This window comes from Siphateles boraxobius, unplaced genomic scaffold (assembly GCF_051911475.1).
Source record: "Siphateles boraxobius isolate OS27281-9 unplaced genomic scaffold, OSU_SipBor_1 55, whole genome shotgun sequence".
Taxonomy (NCBI): Eukaryota; Metazoa; Chordata; class Actinopteri; order Cypriniformes; family Leuciscidae; genus Siphateles; species Siphateles boraxobius.
This window is the reverse complement of record NW_027509181.1, coordinates 5,690,059-5,710,122: the sequence shown is the minus strand read 5'-3', so window position 1 is coordinate 5,710,122 and position 20,064 is coordinate 5,690,059. Positions and strand designations below refer to the sequence as shown.

The window sequence follows — 20,064 nt, the reverse complement described above, 5'->3', positions numbered from 1 at the left end:
CCTGAACCCCATAGAGAATCTGTGGGATATTGTGAAGAGAAAGTTGAGAGACGCAAGACCCAACACTCTGGATGAGCTTAAGGCCGCTATCGAAGCATCCTGGGCCTCCATAACACCTCAGCAGTGCCACAGGCTGATTGCCTCCATGCCACGCCGCATTGAAGCAGTCATTTCTGCAAAAGGATTCCCGACCAAGTATTGAGGGCATAACTGAACATAATTATTTGAAGGCTGACTTTTTTTGTATTAAAAAAACACTTCTTTTATTGGTCGGATGAAATATGCCAATTTTTTGAGATAGGAATTTTGGGTTTTCATGAGCTGTATGCCAAAATCATCAGTATTAAAACAATAAAAGACCTGAAATATTTCAGTTGGTGTGCAATGAATCTAAAATATATGAAAGTTTAATTTTTATCATTACATTATGGAAAATAATGAACTTTATCACAATATGCTAATTTTTTGAGAAGGACCTGTATGTATGTATATATATATATATATCGTTACCACGGTATAAAATGTCTATCGTTAGAGATTCTGATATATGGTGTAAATCGCAGTATGTAAATATATAGACTTTAGAGAGATGAAATGCATGAATGAGAATATAAAGAATGGGATGTGCTCGATGTTAAAAAGAGTTATAAGCGCAATATATCCTGAAAAGAAACTGTGCTCATGCTGACTGGCACACTGAAAAAAGTGCGCACACAGAAAGCTGCAAGATTGGGATGCAAGTTTGAAACGTGCTTGATGTTAAATCACAACATTACACTAGACATTTTTATTTTTTATTTTTGCTTCAGGATTTTATTGTTGTTATTGTTTCAACTTTTTATTTTTTGCATGTAAATTACTATATGTAAAGATATAGAAAAAAAACAAATTGATGCATTTTTCATTCATTTTTTATGTGAAATGCAGTCAGTAAAATGAAAAGATCTTATACTTATCATATAACTAATATTTATGTGAAAATAATCGTACAAACTTTAAAAAAATAAAAGTCTATGATTTTATGTAATGTTCTCTGTTGTTAGTGTTTTTATGGTCAGTGTGTTATGAATTACGTATGTTCTCTGAATGAAAATTGCTGGCAGTGTTGTGGTGAAACAAGCTTATTTTGAAACATGTATGTACCGTAGTGTTTTGTTGGTGAGAATAACTGTTTGGCCAAGTTTTAATCTTGGTAATGAAGACTGTAGGAAGAGTTTTGAAAAAGTAGCTTAAGTATTGACCGATGCTTGTTAGCAATTGAAAAAACTGTAACATCATTCAGATGAAGACTCCTATAACGGTCTAGAAAAAGATTTTTTATTACACATAAGATTGAAACTCTTCACCGCAGTCGTTTCAGATCGGATTACATGGCCAGCCATAATGACTCATTTTATCTCTGTAACCCCAGGAGAAAATGGTGAATCTGAACACGTAGAAAAGTCACGGCACACCTTTTCTGCACAATTTAAAGTATCATTTATGTCTGTCAATATAATGTAGTCAGCATTGGTCAGAAATGACAAACCTTGGATATATATGTTAGTTTTAGGGAGCCAACGTTGGATGTTCCTTCTGGAAGATTCTGTAGAGAGAGAGGGTTGAAGTCATTAAAACTGAAATTATGACTATAAAATGATTCACACTGACTTGATGTGAGAAGTTTGTTTCGAGCAGTATCTGAAAACAAACGTGAACAGAATACATTTGCGATGAGTGTACGGTTTTTCTTCAAAGTTGTAGAATTTCACAGGGGTCTATGAATGTTTTAGCACACATCTACAGATGCAGTGAGGTAAATTATTCAAAGACAGACATGGCATCAATAAAAGATGCTGGTTGGGGCTACTGACTGAGTCTTAGATAAAGTGATTGGTACAGAACCTGCATAAGAACCTGTAGCAGCCAGGAGAAAAAAAGAGAATCCATTAAAAGAAACAAAGAATATCAAGAATAAAAATAAGACAGGTCCTGACATGGGCTCTTTCTTAGAGAACTCTATCAGAGTTCTCTTTCACTCTAAGCTAAATGACATTAAGACACTGAGAACATCGTAGTTAATATCAAGTTTTCACTCTGATCCCATTAAACAAGAGTAAAAATGTCTGCAGAATGATGCTACCAAATCTGATTTCCGCATCTTGAGCATGTTAGTAAATGCATTAACATGAAAAATACATTTGTTACAGCATTTAATAATCATTGTTAACATTAGTTAATAAATATACAGCGGTTCTTAACTTCATGTTAACTCCATAGACTCTAAAAAAAAAGCTCAGGTCCATTAAATAACATTTACGATTCAACTTTTGATTTTAATAGTGTATTAATAATTAATAGTGTATTAGATTAATAAATGCTTCAGAAGTATTTTCATTGTTAGTTCATGTTAACTAATGACATTTACTAATGTTAACAAATGGAACCTTACTGTAAAGTGTTACCAAAACATGAAATCTATGCAGTGTTATAGAGTGTCTTTCGGTACTTTAAATTTCAGAGGTTAAGATGGATTTCAGAGAAAATGTACATCCGGTCCTTAAACCCCACATGAAAAAATTTTTCAGTATGTGCGAAAACTAACTTAAAATATCATTGACATACCCTCTCCTGCTCAGAGAAAGCACAGTTTTGTACAACAAAATATTCTCTAGAATGAGAAAATATGGGAAGATCACAGTTCTTAATTTTTCACGTCACAAAGTTTTCATGTTTTTACAATAGTGAATCACAAACTCTTGGCTATTGCTATCTGTGTAGGTTCATGCCATGTAACTTACTGAAGACAGTCAGGAACAATTTAGTTTGCAAGTCTGGAATCTAAGACAAAGATACCCTCATAATGGTGGGCCACACAGATGCAAATACATGCACATACACACACTGTGACGGTGCTCGACCTTAATGGTTTAAGTGGTTTGAACTGGAGGCAAAGACAAGTCAGATCAATGCAAACACTTCATGAGATTATAAAGTCCACCAGAGGCCACAACGCTCATGTCCTTCACCAACAAGCTCATGGGAAGTGAAACTTCTACACAGACAGCAACGTTTCAGAGTAAAAACAGTCAATAGCTGTAATAACGGTTAACAAACCGCTCACAAAACTAAAAATACCAAGGTGTGTAGGAGAGAAAATGTTAGTATCACATAAATGTTTTGCATAACAAGATTCTAACTATGATAGCGAAAAAGGTCAACTGTGGCTTAGAAGACACATCGACTTATTGCAGAACTATGTACTCTATGTCTACCCAGGGGCGTAATTTGCAGGGGGAAAGGGGTTAGGTAATGGTTATGGTTTATGGAAGCATATAGAATTAGGCTATTGTATACTACGTTGCAAGTTTAGAGATTGAATATGCACTAAGATCCTATCTGAACGGAACAATTATCAGTGAAATATTATTGAAGCTAGGGCTGGGAGGATAAATCGAAATGCATCGCGATTCTCTCTCCAATAGATTCTGAGCTTTGTTTCCAACAGCAGGCACTGTAGGCTAGTTTTGAACCACATGCTCAAATGCTCACAAAGAAGAGCGCTTATGTATTTGGCTGTAAGCTAAATAATTTCACGTAAGTGGTTAAATTTACTTGCACAATGGTTTCATGATGTGAAATTAATGTGTAAACAGCCCACTGCAAATACCCTTGTAATTTACTTCAACCTTTTCAAACTTTATGAAAGTTTTTTTATGGAAAATTCAAGCAGTGTGTGTAAGGAATTGGAAGAAAGCAGAGTATGGCTGTTTCTAAAGCACACAGCGTTACCTGCTGTTAAAAACAAAGCTCAGAATCGATTGGAGAGAGAATTGCGATGCATACTGAAAATCTCAAAATAGATCCAGAAGCCCTGGTTTATTTAATGGTGCATTCATAGTGCGCAAATCACCGTTAACTGTGCACGTGTTTACCAGCGCGGTCCAAGATTTGTGTGAGCTGTTGTGACGCAGATGATAAAATGTGCGACCAATTTAAATTCTATTTACAATTTACAATTTTTAAATGCTATAGAGAAAGTTAAACATGATCTAAAACATCCACATAAACTAAAAAGACTGATGAAAAGAGGAGAACACATCATCTTGCACTAACATGAATTAGAAATATTTTTAAACTACCCATGACCATCCATACTAGAATTGATCAAATTTTATTGTATTTATAAACAAGTAATTGTTAACTAGGCTATTACTTTGTTGCAGGTATGTTTTCAACCAAATTTGCATGCGCGGATGATAGTTTAGATACCAAAAAAGAACATTTTGCAAAAATAAACAAACAAACAAACAAATAAATCTCACGAGGGAGCATTCCAGTTCCTTATCGTCAAATTAACTAATCTTTTAGTAATTAGGGGATCTGATTGCATTTTCTGCCAACACCATTCTTCAGAGATTTCAAATTTTTGGTTCATTTTGGATTGGACAAGATTAATGTAACTTGTGGTTCATTAAGTGCATCTGATTAATTAAGTAGCAGCTGTTAAATAATTTAGTAACCGTAACCAGTGTTTTTGATCAACTAAATAATCACAAAAATTCTGACAACACTGAATTTGTTGTCCACATTGGCAAAAGAATGTACAAATCATTCCGTTCCAATATTTTAAAAAACAAACATAATCCCAACGTTATCTGTAACACAAATATTATGTGAAATTTAACTGAGCCAAGGACTAGCCCCTGAGGAACACCATACTGTCATATTTGATTAAGTTACATGTTTTACATGCAACAAATTCCACAAAAGTGGTAATACGAGGGAAGACCTTCAGATGTAAAATTGAGAGCCACTGCATTTAACGACACACTGACAGAGGGAATGCGATGAAAATGGGTTGGTACCTGAGGGTTATCCATGTACCACACCAGGCTGCCCTCCAGCATGTCCAGAATGAAGTAGCGTCGTAAAAACTTGCCGCTGTTTTCCATTTCCTCGATGTCTAGGAAGCCACAGATCCGATTCTGACGATCTACGTACGGCATTTCTGAGACTAAGCATTACCCTGGAACACAAATAAAATGATTCGGATTATAAAGGAGACTGGGTGAAGGGTAGTGAAGGATGTGGAGGGTAGAGAAAGAGGTGGAGGATGGTAATTAAAATATATTTGGCATCTTCGTGTGTAAGCGTCTGGCATTTCCTATGATGTCATCTGTGGTCATGCTCCATGGAAGTGACCTCATTTCAGACCTCTATTGCTGATGAAAACCCTGTCAGACGAAGCTGTATGAATACAAATGACTTGATTGTGACATTACCCAAGCTCAGAAGCAATGCATTCACACTTAAATAAACAGTGTAATTTCCCATTTACCTGCAGCCTCTCTAAATGTCATAACAGCAATAAGGTAACTGGGAATAATCCAGAAGTTATGGCCATCAGGGTATATATTTCAAATGTGAGACCAGTCAAGTATTGGCAAGCGTCAGTCCTTTTTATAAGGCCCTTTGATGTGTTATACGGATATTTAAATGAACATAACTTCAGTGTTTAACAGACAGGGCTCGATGTGCGGGGGTGGCATCCCCCTTGTTGAAAAAAAATGACAAAAATCATAACCTCTGTAAAACCACCAACCCTCTTTACCATCCACATTAGATTAACAGTGTAAAAGTTTTCATAACAAATTATAGATTACAACAATCGGCCAAGCAGAACTCACAATTGTATTGAGCTGCACACAAAGCTCTTTCAGTACTTCTAACATGAAAAACAAATGGATTTGGAACCTTCGCTTTGTCGCGTACAGTGTAGGCAGTCTCAAGCTGAAAGACTGTACCACTAATAGTTTGAAATACTGTAAGCACTCAAGCCGCCAGTCTCTAATATCTCAAAAGCTGCACGGAGACTTTGACGGAGATTCTGTTTCATTTAATTTACTGTAGAATAGAAAGGATGTGTGCTAAACATATGAGGGACTGTGAGGCACTGGCGTAGCCACCTAAAATAGATGCAGAATTCTCTTTTAAAGTTTTAATAAAAACGTTTCCTAAACTTGGACTATTGTTGTTTACCTAAAATATTTGTACATTTAAAATGTATTTTAATTTTTTAATTATTATCGTTAAAAAAAATATCTGCCGACATTCGCACTGCCAACCAATCCGCAAACAGCCGCAGACTGGTAATACGGTTGTGCTGTTGAGTCTCGCGCCTCATGAGGAGAAATAGAAACAATGAGCGCAGTTCACACAAAGAAACTTAATGAACATAGAGCAGTGGCGGATGCGGAACGTGACAGATGGGTGGGCCTGGATTAAGTCGAGGTGGGCCTGAATCTAGGGTTTAGTAGGCTAAATTTATGGAGATGAGAAATAAAAACCGCACTGTACAGCTATGATCAGCTGTTCGGCCGAGCTTTCGAAGTTGTTAATACGGAAAGACCGAAGCTGACCGGTTGGTTTTAGTCAAATGACCTTGCGGCACTCTCTGAAAAGTTGAGATGTTTTTCATCTCGCCGCGGCACATAGGCGCGCCTGGAAAAACGAGCGCGCTGCAGCCTGCACCACATGCGTATGGCAAGCAGTGTTGCCAGATTGGAAATGTCCAATTATCGTACCAGAAGTTCAAAATGATCGTATTTGGAAGAACGTTATCGTACACGACGTAAACGTGCAGAATACAGCTATTTATCCCAACATGTAGGATGGATTAGATGGAGTAGTGTTGACGTGAGGGCCGGGCGACACGTGTGGTGCCTGTGTGTGTGTGTGTGTGTGTGTGTATACGTGCTTGCGTGCAGGCAGGTGAGCCTGCAAAATGATTCTGGGTCAGAGAGAGAAGCGGTAGGATGTGTGTTTGGACGAACGACTGAAAACTCTGAAATTATCGTACATTATGGGATTTTTTTCATTATTGATCGTACATCGTACAGAGGTCAAAATTATCGTACAAATACGATAATTATCGTACATCTGGCAACACTGATGGCAAGCTAAAGTATTCATAAGGCATGCGGGACGCGCGATTTGCCATAAAAGCTGCATTCTTAACGTGCACTTTGTGGTCACGGAAAACGCGCGCCAGAAATTTGTGGTTTTTGCATTAAAAAAAAAAAAATGTTTGAAACTTTATTGTAAAGTGTTACCGGAATTACAAATGGTAAATTTGCGAGATGTGTCTCGAACGAAGGGATTAAGGGACTGTCCGAGGTGCTGAAATAAAAAACAGTGAACTTGAAACCGAGAGTTGTTTTTCTTTTCTTGTTACAAAAACACTTCAGAGGCATAAAACACCTTCAGACAGAAACAATATCATTTAAATAGCAGATCACACGTCGAGGACGCACGTTTTGATGCAAAAAACGCGCGTTTCTGACGCGCTTTTTCCGTGACCACAAAGCGCACGTTAAGAACGCGCGCTTTTATGACAAATCGCGAGTCCCTTGGCAGTCGAAACGCATGCGTTTGACGAGTCAATCAGATGCCTGACCACGTCTTTCACGACCGCGTCGCTTCCATTATGAGCGCGAACATCTGAAATAACAAACTTGAGCGCGCAAAAAACGCGATAAGTGAACGGGCCCGTCTTTGTCTTTCCAAGACACGGTGTTCATGTGAACAATGAGCCTCGTCCCCTCTCCTTGCAAGGGTGTCAAAGTCTGGACAAAAGTACAGTGACATGACATAACTGCCAGATTCAAACTGTGCGTTCGCGCGTTGTCTGGCGCTGAGCCAGAGATGGACGCGCTCAGGCTTGTCATATATCATATAAAGTGTTCGGCGGGCCGTATATGACCAAACTTAATTCATTATTATTATTATTATTAAAATTAAAAATTTAAATTTCGTTTTTATTAATCTGATTGGATGGGCCACCTGTCAATCTGGGTGGGCACGTGCCCACCCAGGCCCGCCCATAAATCCGCGCCTGACATAGAGCGGTTAAAAAATTAATGTGGAGTTTTCATATTTATAATATATGATATGATACAGTTAAGCACCACGACTGCTGAATACCATCACGATTGAAAATATGACACTGATTTCATATGACAGTTCAATAAACAAGTAATCAATATCAAGTCACTTACATTTTAGACACAATATTGACTGTTTTTCTATTTGAGCAGCGAAAATAGTTCCAAACAAACATCCCAAGAACCACAGCGCAGCTCACCGGAACACATAACTGCATTACTGAATGATTCCGCGCTTTGAATGAATCGATTGAGTCAAAGATTCAATGACCCATTAAACAACTACCTCATTCCTTAACGATTCAGCCGTTTGAACGAATCATTTGAATAAATGACCGAATAACTCACTCATTAAGACAGTCACCTGCCGCCCCCTACTGGTGGTTTAGTTTCGTGTTTAGAAGTAGGCTATAATTCTTTCCAATATCTTTTTTGTATCTTCAAAAAATATTTAAAACAATCTCGTAACATTATTTAATGCAGTTGTAATTTTTCAGTGTAAATTAATTAATTTGATTGGTAACAGCATAGTGTCTAATTTTTTCAATTGAATGTATTGATCAAATCTAAGAATTTAAAATGAAAGATGAAGCATACGTTTAAACCGATTTCTGCATTTTTACTTGGACAAGAGAATGGCTGATTTACTTGTTCGAAGGACAAGCACAAGTAAAGCCTTAATGTTGAACCCTGAGTTATATTTTATATACTGTAGGCCTAGTATTAGGCCTATGTTTATGTGGCAAGCAAGTTTTACACATCAGCCCAGTCTATTCTGTAAAGTTAGTGATAAGCCGGGTCCGAGTTTTTTTTGCACATTAATTTGACAATAAATGTGGCACACCCAATTTTTCTTATGCACACCCAGAGACGCTTTTCTGGCTACGCTAGTGCTGTGAGGGACTGAGAGACAAAAGAATAAGAACAAGAAGAATAAGAAAAAGAACAAGAACAAGAAGAAAATCATTACATGACAATAGGATTCCAAGAAGAAGAAAAAGAACAACACGAACAAGAAGAATTCAGTACAAGCACAATAAAAATTACAGTCTATGCCTGGGGTTCTCATCTCTGGCCGACAAAATTCACTTTTAATACACAGTTTAGGTCTATCCTGTCATCAATTACTGACCATCAAATCGTTTCAAAATAAAAATTAAGATTTTTCTATTTTTTTTTAGAAAATGTGTGTGTAATTCCTTGTCCTTTCATTGAATGCACAATCCGTCAAAACTTTGACACTTCAAAAAGTTCATAAAGAGATTGCAACAGTAATACATATGAATCGAAGGGTTTAATCCAAGTCAAATACGTAAAACAGAAGGAAAATCATACTTAGTTGACGTGAACAACCCTCACTGGTTCTTGCAGAAGCTTAAACATGCTTGCATCACAAGCCAGAACAAGCCTCAAGGAACAAACCTCAATGGTCCCAAGTTCCAACACATCAAGCAAGCAAGCACGTATGAGCTTCTGTTTACCATTTCTGTTTACCATTTCAACTCTTTATTAACGTTTTAAAGCGTCAACGTTTTGTTTGAATGAACTTTAAATCAAGAGACAGAAATATGTCAGGTTGTATTGAAAATATCTTCATTTGGGGTTTTCAAAGATGAACGCAAATGTCTTTTGGGCAAAATATGACAAAATATAAATTTTTGAGGGAAAGGAAGGGAAATAAACAGAAGACCATTTAGTAAAGAACGGAATGAAAATATCTGCTTCTAGCAACACAAAGCCAGTGTGTTTGCCATGCAACGAGAAAAGTGCAGTGTTACATGAGAACAATCTAAAGAAGGCACTTCAAAGTCCAAGCACTCAAACTTCCAACACAATTTCCTCCAGGCTCCGATTCTTGCTGACATAAATTGAAAAGCCTAACAAGCTATCATGGTCAGATAATGTTTCTAGCAAGAGCAACCTCTCAGCCTCTTTCTATGTAGCATGGATCCTCAAAAAAGAAGAAATCGTCCATTGGCTCAAAACTATGCACGATTTCATGTTAACTGCAGTAGAGAAAATTGTGATAAAGTCAGAAATAATATCAGTCGCATTTATTCAGAGAATACTGATGTCTGACTCTAACACAATGAAAAATAAGTAAAATACTGATATATAAAATACTCCTTTGAGGTATGTCAGCCAAGCACAGTGATTTACTCATACATCAAATGGCATGAGAAATGGATATGATTTTGAGGATTCATGCAGGAGAATGATGCTTTTCTCCATGGCTACCATCACTGGAGAGCTGTAACATTTCTAACTCAAATGCTTGATGAGAATTTCATGGCTGAAGTGTGTATTCTGTGTGACAGCTTTCATCACTCGAACAGCCTTAATCCGGTATTGCAGTGAAGGGATAAAACGGTTAGTGATATTTTAGCAATACTCAACGGATTTAAACTTAAGATATGCTTGTTTTTTTTGGAAACACTGCAAAAATGCTACGCTTTTTCAACACTGCAGGACTTCTTAAACAACTTGTCAGAACAAGTTAAGAAACGATGAAACTTTGCTGCAAGGTTTTACGACTTCAAAAACACGCAATTCAATTTACGAAGTACTAGTGATGCAGTGAGTTTGTTCACATAACTGGATGAAGGCTTATATTCATTCTGATTATGTAAGTCAAGCTTCTTTACTGTTAAGAAACACAGTATTATACATTGTAAGTGAAGTAGCACCAGATGTATTCCAGTAATTTGCCCTAATTTATTGTTGAGTTAACTTTTGCATTATTTACAGATTCTTATTTGTTTGATGTAGATTTGATTTAACAGTTGTTCATATACACACTGTAAGAAATGATTCTGTGGTCATGTAGATTTCAATTAATGTTTATGGTTAAAATGTATTCAATATAATTGTGTTTTTGATTTTGAGGCAAATATTTAATTACATTTCAAATAAAAATGTTTAGAATAAAATCCACACATTCAAGTTAAATAAAATTTAAGCATTTTATTTATTTAATCCCAAATGGAGAGAATATTGAGTAAATTCAAATTAATGTAATCAGGCAAATTTAAATTGAAAAGCACTTCCTGTCAAATTGCGCCTTTTTAAAATTCAAGTGGGCTACTGCTAACTGACCATCTGCCTCAAGAAGACATTTGAAGAGGGTACACCGCAGACAGTGAATGTTCGTCTTGCTAATCTTGCAAATTTAACTGTTTGAGGTAAGTTAAGAAAACTACTTTTGTCATCACTGGGCTAGTAAGAAGAACGCATGTAACGTTAGTGGTATATTACAATTTAAAACGAGTTATTATAGAAAAAGAGACTAACGTTAATCAGCAACACAAAGTTGTCTTCTGTTGGCAAGGATAACTTATAACGTTATATTAATGTAATAGTGTGATTTTGTTGCGCTATAATATGAACACAGCATTATATATTTTGGAAGAATTCTTATATATCGAAGTCAAAACTTTCATTTTGAAAGGTGTGGGTTTGAATTATTGCTATCATGGTTTCTAACGTTACGTTCTTTGCGTGTTGACATCATATCGTTATATCTTCAGTAACGTTATGTTTTTATTTATGTTTTAAATACGTACATTGGATTTAATTTTAAGGTTCCAAAAAGAGGAATATTTGGGGTTATAGCTGGAAGAGCATCTTTTCAGACCTTTTCAGTTGGCTATATTTCCTGTGTGTGGAGCTCGTCATCCCGCCCTGGCAGGTAACGTAACTTCTCTCTGTTGTTTCAATTTGCAAATGTAAAGGTAACTTATCTAAATCCACGTGAAGTCAGTCTAATATCAGTGTTACGTTTTAGAGTCGCAATTTTATTTCTATTCATGCATAAATCTGCTCATTTTAGTGTGGTAATGTCCGTCCACAGCGGTTACAGGAGGGGGAGGGCGCTTAACATGGCATAGACTGGATCATTTTACAGCTAAACCGTACAATATAAGCGTCAGAAAACATTTTAGGAACAGAATACTGTTTCATATCTCATTAGCGGTGTTTAGTTTGACAGTTGGACTTTCGTGAGGCGGCCGTCGAACTCCATTGAAAATAAGGCAATTTTTAACATTTAAAGATGACTGTTGATGAATGTTTTGTTAACTAACGTTAGCTAGCTAGCTAGCCAGCCAGTCATTTAATTTAAAATTTTACTTAAGTCCACATTTTACCACAAAAATAGTTGTTGAATACAGTGAATAACAGTGACCCTAGCGTTAATTTACTTTATTCTTTAAAATATCACTATGTTGCTCGTCCTGAAGGCTTATTTCAATTTTTGTATTTTTATTGGGCAGTTCTTAATGACTTTAGGATTGGCACCTTCTGCGGACACACCCTCAGAGTCTCACTCTGCCACTTTTATTAAAAAAATAAAATAAAAACTAGTTTGAATAGGGCTTGGTTGTCATTACTTGGCGTGGCCGCCATGTTGATGGCCTCCTTTACTGGTACTTGACTAACGTTACTGCTGCGCACTGTTTATAGACGTACTCCCATTCAGTCGTGTGTCTTTAATTTAGCGTTACTATAAACCTTTGCTGTATTGTGGGGTGTAACACTTAACATTTAAAATTACAACACTTGATTATGTTTCATTCTACGCATCCTGTGATATTAATTAGATACACAAATATATGAACTTGAAATAAGACGTGCCATTCAGATTGACTAATTTTGTGGACGCGCTTTTCCTGGAACAACACTGCAAAAAAACTCAAATAATTCACAATTTTTTATTACAATATTGTTCTCTTTATAATGTTTTATAATATGACAGTCCCAATAGTCATTATTAGTCGTGCATTGCAGTTTGAGCTGCCTGCTCAAGATCACGTTAATGTTATGAGAGTATTAAAATACGGGATATTTTACAGGAAAATACTACAACGGGAAAAGAGCTCAAATACGTGAATAAATTCCACATTCTTTTAGGGATTTTAACATCTTTTTTCTTTCTCCCAACTCTGCTGCCTCTCCTTGTTCGATGTATGTTTACATTCGCGAGGCCATCAACATGGCCACCACGTCCCAGAATGCAACGCGGCGCCCAAGCCCTATAATAATTTGTCTGATATAGTTTTCCACAAAATAAGTTAAATTATCTAAACTGAAAGGCACTTCTCATATCTAAAACTTTGTGTTTTCCTTAGGTGGCGCCAAATGAGATGGCAGTGTAAAGTCTGTGGATTCAGAGCGACAACAAGGGGTGACCTTCTGCAGCATTACAGACTACAGCACAGGACGTTTGAGATTGGAAATTCGGTACCTTGTCTCGATTATTATTGTCCATGCTCCTTTAAAACATTAAGTGCCCTCCGCACACATTTGTCAAGATATCATGCAGAGGATGAAGCTAAGGGGCCAGGAGTAGTCCTCTCTTTTACTTGTGTTATTTGCTCAGCTAAATATCCCACTGAAAAAGAATATTTCCAACACCTCGGCAATCACCTAAGGAGTCATGAAACCGTAGAGTGTGTTTTTATTGGATGTACATTTAAGACAAATATATATGGAACATTTTTTGTGCACAAAAGCAGAAAGCACAACCCTCATTCACTTGAAGACTTAAAGCCAGATGTCATTGGTGAACACCAAACTGAAACTGATCCTATTGTCCCAGGTGATAGTGATCATGATGATACCAGTATAAATCATCCAGTGGATATATCAAATGAAATTCACCAAAGAATTGGTTCACTTCTCTTGAAATTGGAAAGTGTGCACAACGTTTCTGGTAAATGTATTGATGATTTGGTGGAGGAGCTTCATTTTATATATAACGCTTCTGCTCCAGTAATCCGTCAGCTTGTTGATGCAAGTTTGAAAAACTATAATTGTGCTGTGGAGGAGGACACTGTTAATGAATTGGTGGTGGAAATATGCAAGTCACACCCTATAAGCAAGGCACTGGGAGAAGATGGGCCCTTTGGTTCTGTGTATAAGAGAAGACAGTATTTCAAGACACAGTTTGAATTTGTCCAGCCAGTAGAGTATATTCTTGATTCGCAGGAGAATCTCAGCTTTCAATATGTGCCCCTTCTTCAGACCTTGAAGCATATATTGACCAATAAGAATATTGCACATGAGGTTTTGAAAAAAACAATCTCATCCACTCAGTATGAATCATTTCAAGATGGGAAAAATTTCAAACAAAATCCATTTTTTGCTGTAGATGAACCAAGAATAGCGTTGATTCTCTATGCTGACGATTTTGAGGTTTGCAACCCTTTAGGGACGTCACGTAAGAAACACAAGATTACTGCAGTTTATTGGATCCTGGCAAATGTACCACCTGAACTGCGCTCTACTCTTTCTGCAATAAACTTGGCCATTCTTTGCAAAGCCGTTGATGTCAAAAGATTTGGCTACGATATTGTTTTAGAGCCTCTCTTAAAAGATCTGTCTGTCTTGGAACAAGAAGGAGTTTTTGTTGCCTGTGCCGGAAAGAACATAAAAGGCACAGTGTATTGTGTGGCAGCAGACAATCTTGGTGCACACTCTCTTGGTGGACTTGTTGAAAACTTCACTGGTCCTTACATTTGCAGGTTCTGTTTAGGATCTCAATCTGAATACTCTCAAAAGGAGGTACGCTTGGGGGAATTTCCACCCCGCACAGAGGAAACCCATAGCTTGCATCTCAGAACTGTAGAAGATGACCCCACCTTGCCTCATTGCTATGGAGTCAAGAAAGCTTGCCCACTGACTAAGAAGCTGAGTCACTTCAGTTTTGTTAGAGGTTACCCTCCTGATATACTTCACGACCTATTTGAAGGCATTGTCCCTAAAGAATTAGCACACTGTCTGAATACTTTTATTAAGAACAAATATTTCACATTATCAGAAGTTAATGACTTAATAAAGCAATTTCCATTTAAGTTCACTGACAATCTTGACCGCCCTCAGTCCATCCCAGTAAATTTTGGTAGTCGTGGTACTATAGGAGGAAATGCTCATGAGAACTGGGCACTCATAAGGTCACTGCCACTAATCATTGGCCCAAGGATACCCTCTGATGATCCAGCATGGCAAATTCTCATGACTCTTAAGGACATTGTAGAGCTCTCTGTGGCCCCTATCCACTCTGTAGAAAGTATTGCTTATCTTGACCAAAAAATATCTGAGCATCGTCATAGACTTCAAGAAGTTTTCCCTCATTTAAGATTGACTCCCAAACACCATTTTTTGGAGCACTATCCTGCGCTCATAGAAGCCTTTGGTCCTCTAGTTGGACTGTGGACTATGCGCTTTGAGGCCAAGCATAAGTTTTTCAAGCGTGTTGTGAGGTTCTCAAGCAATTTCAAGAATGTTTTGCTGTCACTTTCAACAAAACATCAGCTGATGATGGCTTACAATTGGCAAAGAAATATGGCTAAGCCTGCCCTGGTACTCAGTAAAGTGTCATCTTTGCCTTTGGAAGTACTACATGTTGACATCCAGGAGTCTGTAAAGAAACTGTTCCCTCAGCTAACAAGTGTACAGTTGTCAAACACTGTGACATACCATGGGACAAGGTATTCAGCTGGGATGATCTTAACGTATGGCTCTACAGGAGGGCTCCCAGACTTTGTGGAGATCATACAGATGTTGATCTTGGAAAGCAGTTTTTACTTCATTGTCAAGAAACTCAATGCTTGGTACCTGGAGCACCTCCGATCTTTTCTATTGGAAACCTGTAAGGAAGTGATTCTTGTTCATCACCTCAGCCTTCAAGATGTGTATCCACTTGCAGATTACAGACTTGCAGGAATGCGTTTGGTTACACTGAAACGTTACATTTGTTGTACATCGTAGATTCTATCTTTTCCCTCTATCATAAACTGTAGGGTGTTGGTGATTTTTGTGAATTGTCTTATTTCCAAAAAACGGATGCCCACACATCTCTTGTTTTTGAGGGTTTGAGTAATTTTTGGGCTAAATGGAGGTATAACCTGTATTTTTTATATATAAATATTTTTTTTTTAATGTCTTCTCACTAGGCCACCTGTCATGGATTCAGCAATGGTCCGGGTCATTTTTGGTCACAGGATAGAGAAACTGACTCTTCCATCTGGAATACCAGAGACAATGGAGGAGCTAAACTTGGCCATCAAGCAGACATTAAGTATCCCGGACGAATTCAGCCTGCAATATTTAGATCCAGATTTTGACGACTTTTTTACTCTCAACACCAATGCTGAAATTACACACAAAGCCACAATTAAGGTTGTGACAATCAAACCGGTGGTTCTCAATTTTTATCCAGTATCACACAATGACAGCTACGATGAAAGTTTCACCGCAGAGCAATCCTATGATCCTGCCTCCACAAGTTCCACTGTACAAGACTCCAGTGGCTCATATGATTCATCATCTGAAAGCTCAGCCATCATGTCAGCATGCAGCAGCCTACAAAAGCAACCATGGCCAACTGAATTCATTATTCCACGATTCTCTGTTGAAACCGAAATGATTCTTGAAAGAGCCAATGAAGTTTACAGAAAAGAGGGCACACTGCTGACTATGCCAAACATCAAGTCAGACATACTTGAAAAGCTAGCTCAGTCCATTTATACATACACTCCCTATCCATCACTCCAGAATCGTGTTTCTGTTGCTGAAGCACTTATCAAAGCACACCCATGTCTGAAGGATCCGGGTAGCTTTTCAGGCATCATTGGATGGCAGAATAGCATTAAATACAAGATGGCTAACTACAGAACAAAGTTAAGAGGCCTTGGTATTCCAGATGTCACATGCAATGCTCTAAAACATAAATGCCCTGCTGACAGGAAGTCTGCAAAAAATGTGAAAAAGGCAAAAAGAGCGGAGGTCAATTATCTACCACCCTACCCAGCTGGTGAAAATGAGCAGAGCTTGGAGAAAGAAAGGGAAGAGCTGGTCACAGAGTCAAAAAAGAAGAACAATGAAAATATAGTTAAATACAAAATGAGCAAAACATTTGCCCACAGACGACATGAAATCATCAATCTGTGTCCAACTATTCGAGCCATTAAGGAACGCTGGCCTGCTCTGTTTGACCCTTCTCAAGTAAGTTGGAATTTGTAATTCCTGTTAAGAGACAATGAAAATGTGAAAACGTTGACCCTGTAAGGGTTTGCTTCCAAATAAGTTTGTCAAATTGACTTCAAGACGTAAAAAAATACTCTTGTGTTGTTGTTTTTTTTATTTTTTTTTATAAATTGTCATTAAAATCCTTAAAATTACATCTAACTCTCCCTAATTAGAAAATACCATAATGTTTAAATATGCAAATATTGTGGAGTGGGGCTTTGACTCTGTACTCTGACACTGGCAAAAAGTATTGAACGTTAGACAATTTAGCCGAAAGATGTTTAAGAGGCTAAGAACTGATGTGATACATTTGTCTCTTTTGTTGCCTTTGTGCTTCAGATAAATGCAGAATTTCAAAGAACAACTACTGTACTTCTGGAACCAAAATTTATGTCTGCGTTAGACCGTCACACTCCCAAGCTACTGACACTATTTCGTGCCAAAGGTGGAGCACTTGGAAGAAGACTGGAGATCATAATGAAACTGGTGGAGGTACAGTATTTTTTAGATTTAGAAGTAGCTTTGTTCCATAAGATTTCCAAATTATATGAATAAGGTAATCAAACTGAATGATAGACCATTGTCCTCCAGAAATTAGCTGCTGCCCTATTTTAGAAAAGGAAAAACTAATAACAGCTCATGCCTTTTAAGATGCTGTATTTTTATTTATTTTTACAAATGAATCGGAGGCAATTTTATTTGTATATCCCATTTTACTAAAATTTTGTCTCAAAGGGCTTTACATAGCATCATGACAACAGCCTCTGCCCTTAGACCCTCACATTGACTGAGGAAAAACTCCCAAGAAAACCCTTTTTAACAGGGTTAACCTTTTTTAATACCTCCAATCGCTGGCTGTGAATCCTGGCTGTGAGTATTCACTGTTGTATTCACACATGGGGTAATTGACATAGATTTTGTACTATAGAACTGTCTGGGTTAAATCCATTTAAAGGGGTCATGACATGAGAAACCAAATTTGCCTTAATCTATTGGTATATAAGAGATCTATGTACCATTAAAACTTCTTGCAAGTTTTATAACTTAAGATGTCCTCCCCATTATAAACGAACACTTTCTTTATTCAAGCTCTAAATACAGCTCGATGTAGATCCATGGTATGAAGTGACGTCACGATATGAAGTGACGTACCAATCGTTTGCATATGACCGCCTCCAGCGTAAGACAACTACGCCTCATTTCGTATCATCACATCGTTGTCATGCGATTTTCTACTTTAAAGCCATTATGAATCTCTGCCTTGTGGTCTGACGAAGCTTTATACATTAAGTAAAGCAAGCATGTAAAGTACGATGAGAATTGATATTGTCATGTGTTTACAGTGATTGTGATTGTCTTGTTGCATTCCTCCCTAGGACTCCGTGCACTCTTCGATTGAGAGGACCAGAGAGATTGTTCTTCGGTGTCTAATAGAATACCTTGGAGAACAAGGGGGACATCTCATCAAAGAATTCAACGTAGGTGAACTTAATTTGCATTACCTAAATTCAAGGACCATATTTCTTTAATTCCTTAAGTTGGTGCTTGATCTAGATCTGTGACGAATTAAAACGAATACGATCTCAGTCCACACCAGCGTTTTAGCTGCGTATTATAATTGATCTCCGTCCACACTAAAAGGACTGAAAACGCGGATCACGTGACTATTCACCAACACTGGGTATGCGCGTGCTGGCGCATGTAGGCAAATTATAGCATTGTAAAATTAAAAATGTACTTGCACAACAGCTGCTAACAAAGACATCAAAGTCAGTAACGCTTTTAAATCGTTATCCATGTTGTAGTCGCTAACGTTACGTAGTCCAGGCTGTTTTTGTAAGTTTTCTTCCAGGGAAGGGTCATTTGATGGGTGGCTGACGAATCGGGGAAGGATTCGCCATGACTGGCGAGCCCCGAAAAAAAAAGCCCCGAAGAATACCATTATAGGGGAAAGTTTAGAAAAAGACCCAAATAAATCCCATTCATTCGCATATTCATTCTTTTTCTCACGTGGAAAGGGTAACAATTTTAACCTTTAGATATCATCATGAAAATCACTGAGTTGATTACTTGCATCAAGACAAACAAAAAATGTATTACACGTTTTTTTAAATTGTTTGTTAACATGGACAAATGGTGCATAATCTGATTACATATGTGCTAATTTTCATAAATACCCAAAAAGATCTAAACATTGGGTATAGCAGGTGAAAATGTCTTGTAGAATTTTGTTGACGTATAACAGTAAACTATTTAATATTAAGGTCTGAATGGAACCCATTTAGGCTACCCATGAACATTAATGCAGGAAGAAGTACTTTAGAAACCAGCCTTTATTAATTATTATGGCAGAGATGGGGTTTGGGGCTGGGAAGAACAGGAGACATGGGTAAGGAGAATGCAGAAGACAAAAGGTAGGTGAAATAAAAAGTGTCTGGATCAAAAAATCTATTACGTACACAATGCACTCAATGCCCAAACCCCATCTCTGCAATAATAATTAATAAAGGCTGGTTTCTAAAGTACTTCTTCCTGTATTAATGTTCGTGGGTAGCCTAAATGGGTTCCATTCAGACCTTAATATTAAGTCTTTAACTGTTATATGTCAACAAGATTAAAAAAAACAATTTCACCTGCTATAGCCAATGTTTAGATCTGTTTGGGTAATTATGCAAATTAGCTAATACGTAATTATATTATGCACCGTGTATCCATGTTAACAAACAATTTCAAAAAACTTGTAATACATTTTTTGTTTGTCTTGATGTAAGTAATCAACTCAGTGATTTTCATGAAGATATCTAAAGGTTAAAATTTTTACCCTTTTCACGTGAGAAAAAGAATGAATATGCGAATGAATGGGATATTTTTGGGTCTTTTTTTTCCTTACTCCGAACATATTGAGGATACAAAATCACTTGAGTTTGCTTCTGTTGCAATTTGTTCAACCTTTTTTCATAAAATGACTGGACTATAAATCTCATACTAGAGAGGGATATGATAGTAGAATAGCATAAATCCCTCATTACGATGGAAGAACATTTGTAGACTACAAAAACATCAAACTAGAGAAGGAAACAAAACAAAGAACAATTTGAGACCAAGGTCTGCG

The 20,064-nt window shown here is 37.2% G+C and overlaps 1 protein-coding gene across 6 annotated transcripts in view; it reads right to left on the bottom strand.

Moving 5' to 3' along the window:
- Positions 1–20,064, bottom strand: part of plekha1b (pleckstrin homology domain containing, family A (phosphoinositide binding specific) member 1b) — a 67,640-nt gene that overhangs the window by 35,833 nt on the left and 11,743 nt on the right. For all 6 annotated transcript variants that reach the window (XR_013195583.1, XM_077205917.1, XM_077205918.1 and 3 more), the window contains exons 2-3: positions 4,848–5,008; positions 1,529–1,585 (exon numbers count right to left, since the gene is read on the bottom strand). Coding sequence is in view for 5 of the 6 variants with exons in the window: in XM_077205917.1 (XP_077062032.1) it covers positions 1,529–1,585; positions 4,848–4,988 (198 nt within the window). In the remaining variant the exon portion in view is untranslated. The remainder of the gene's footprint in view (positions 1–1,528; positions 1,586–4,847; positions 5,009–20,064) is intronic.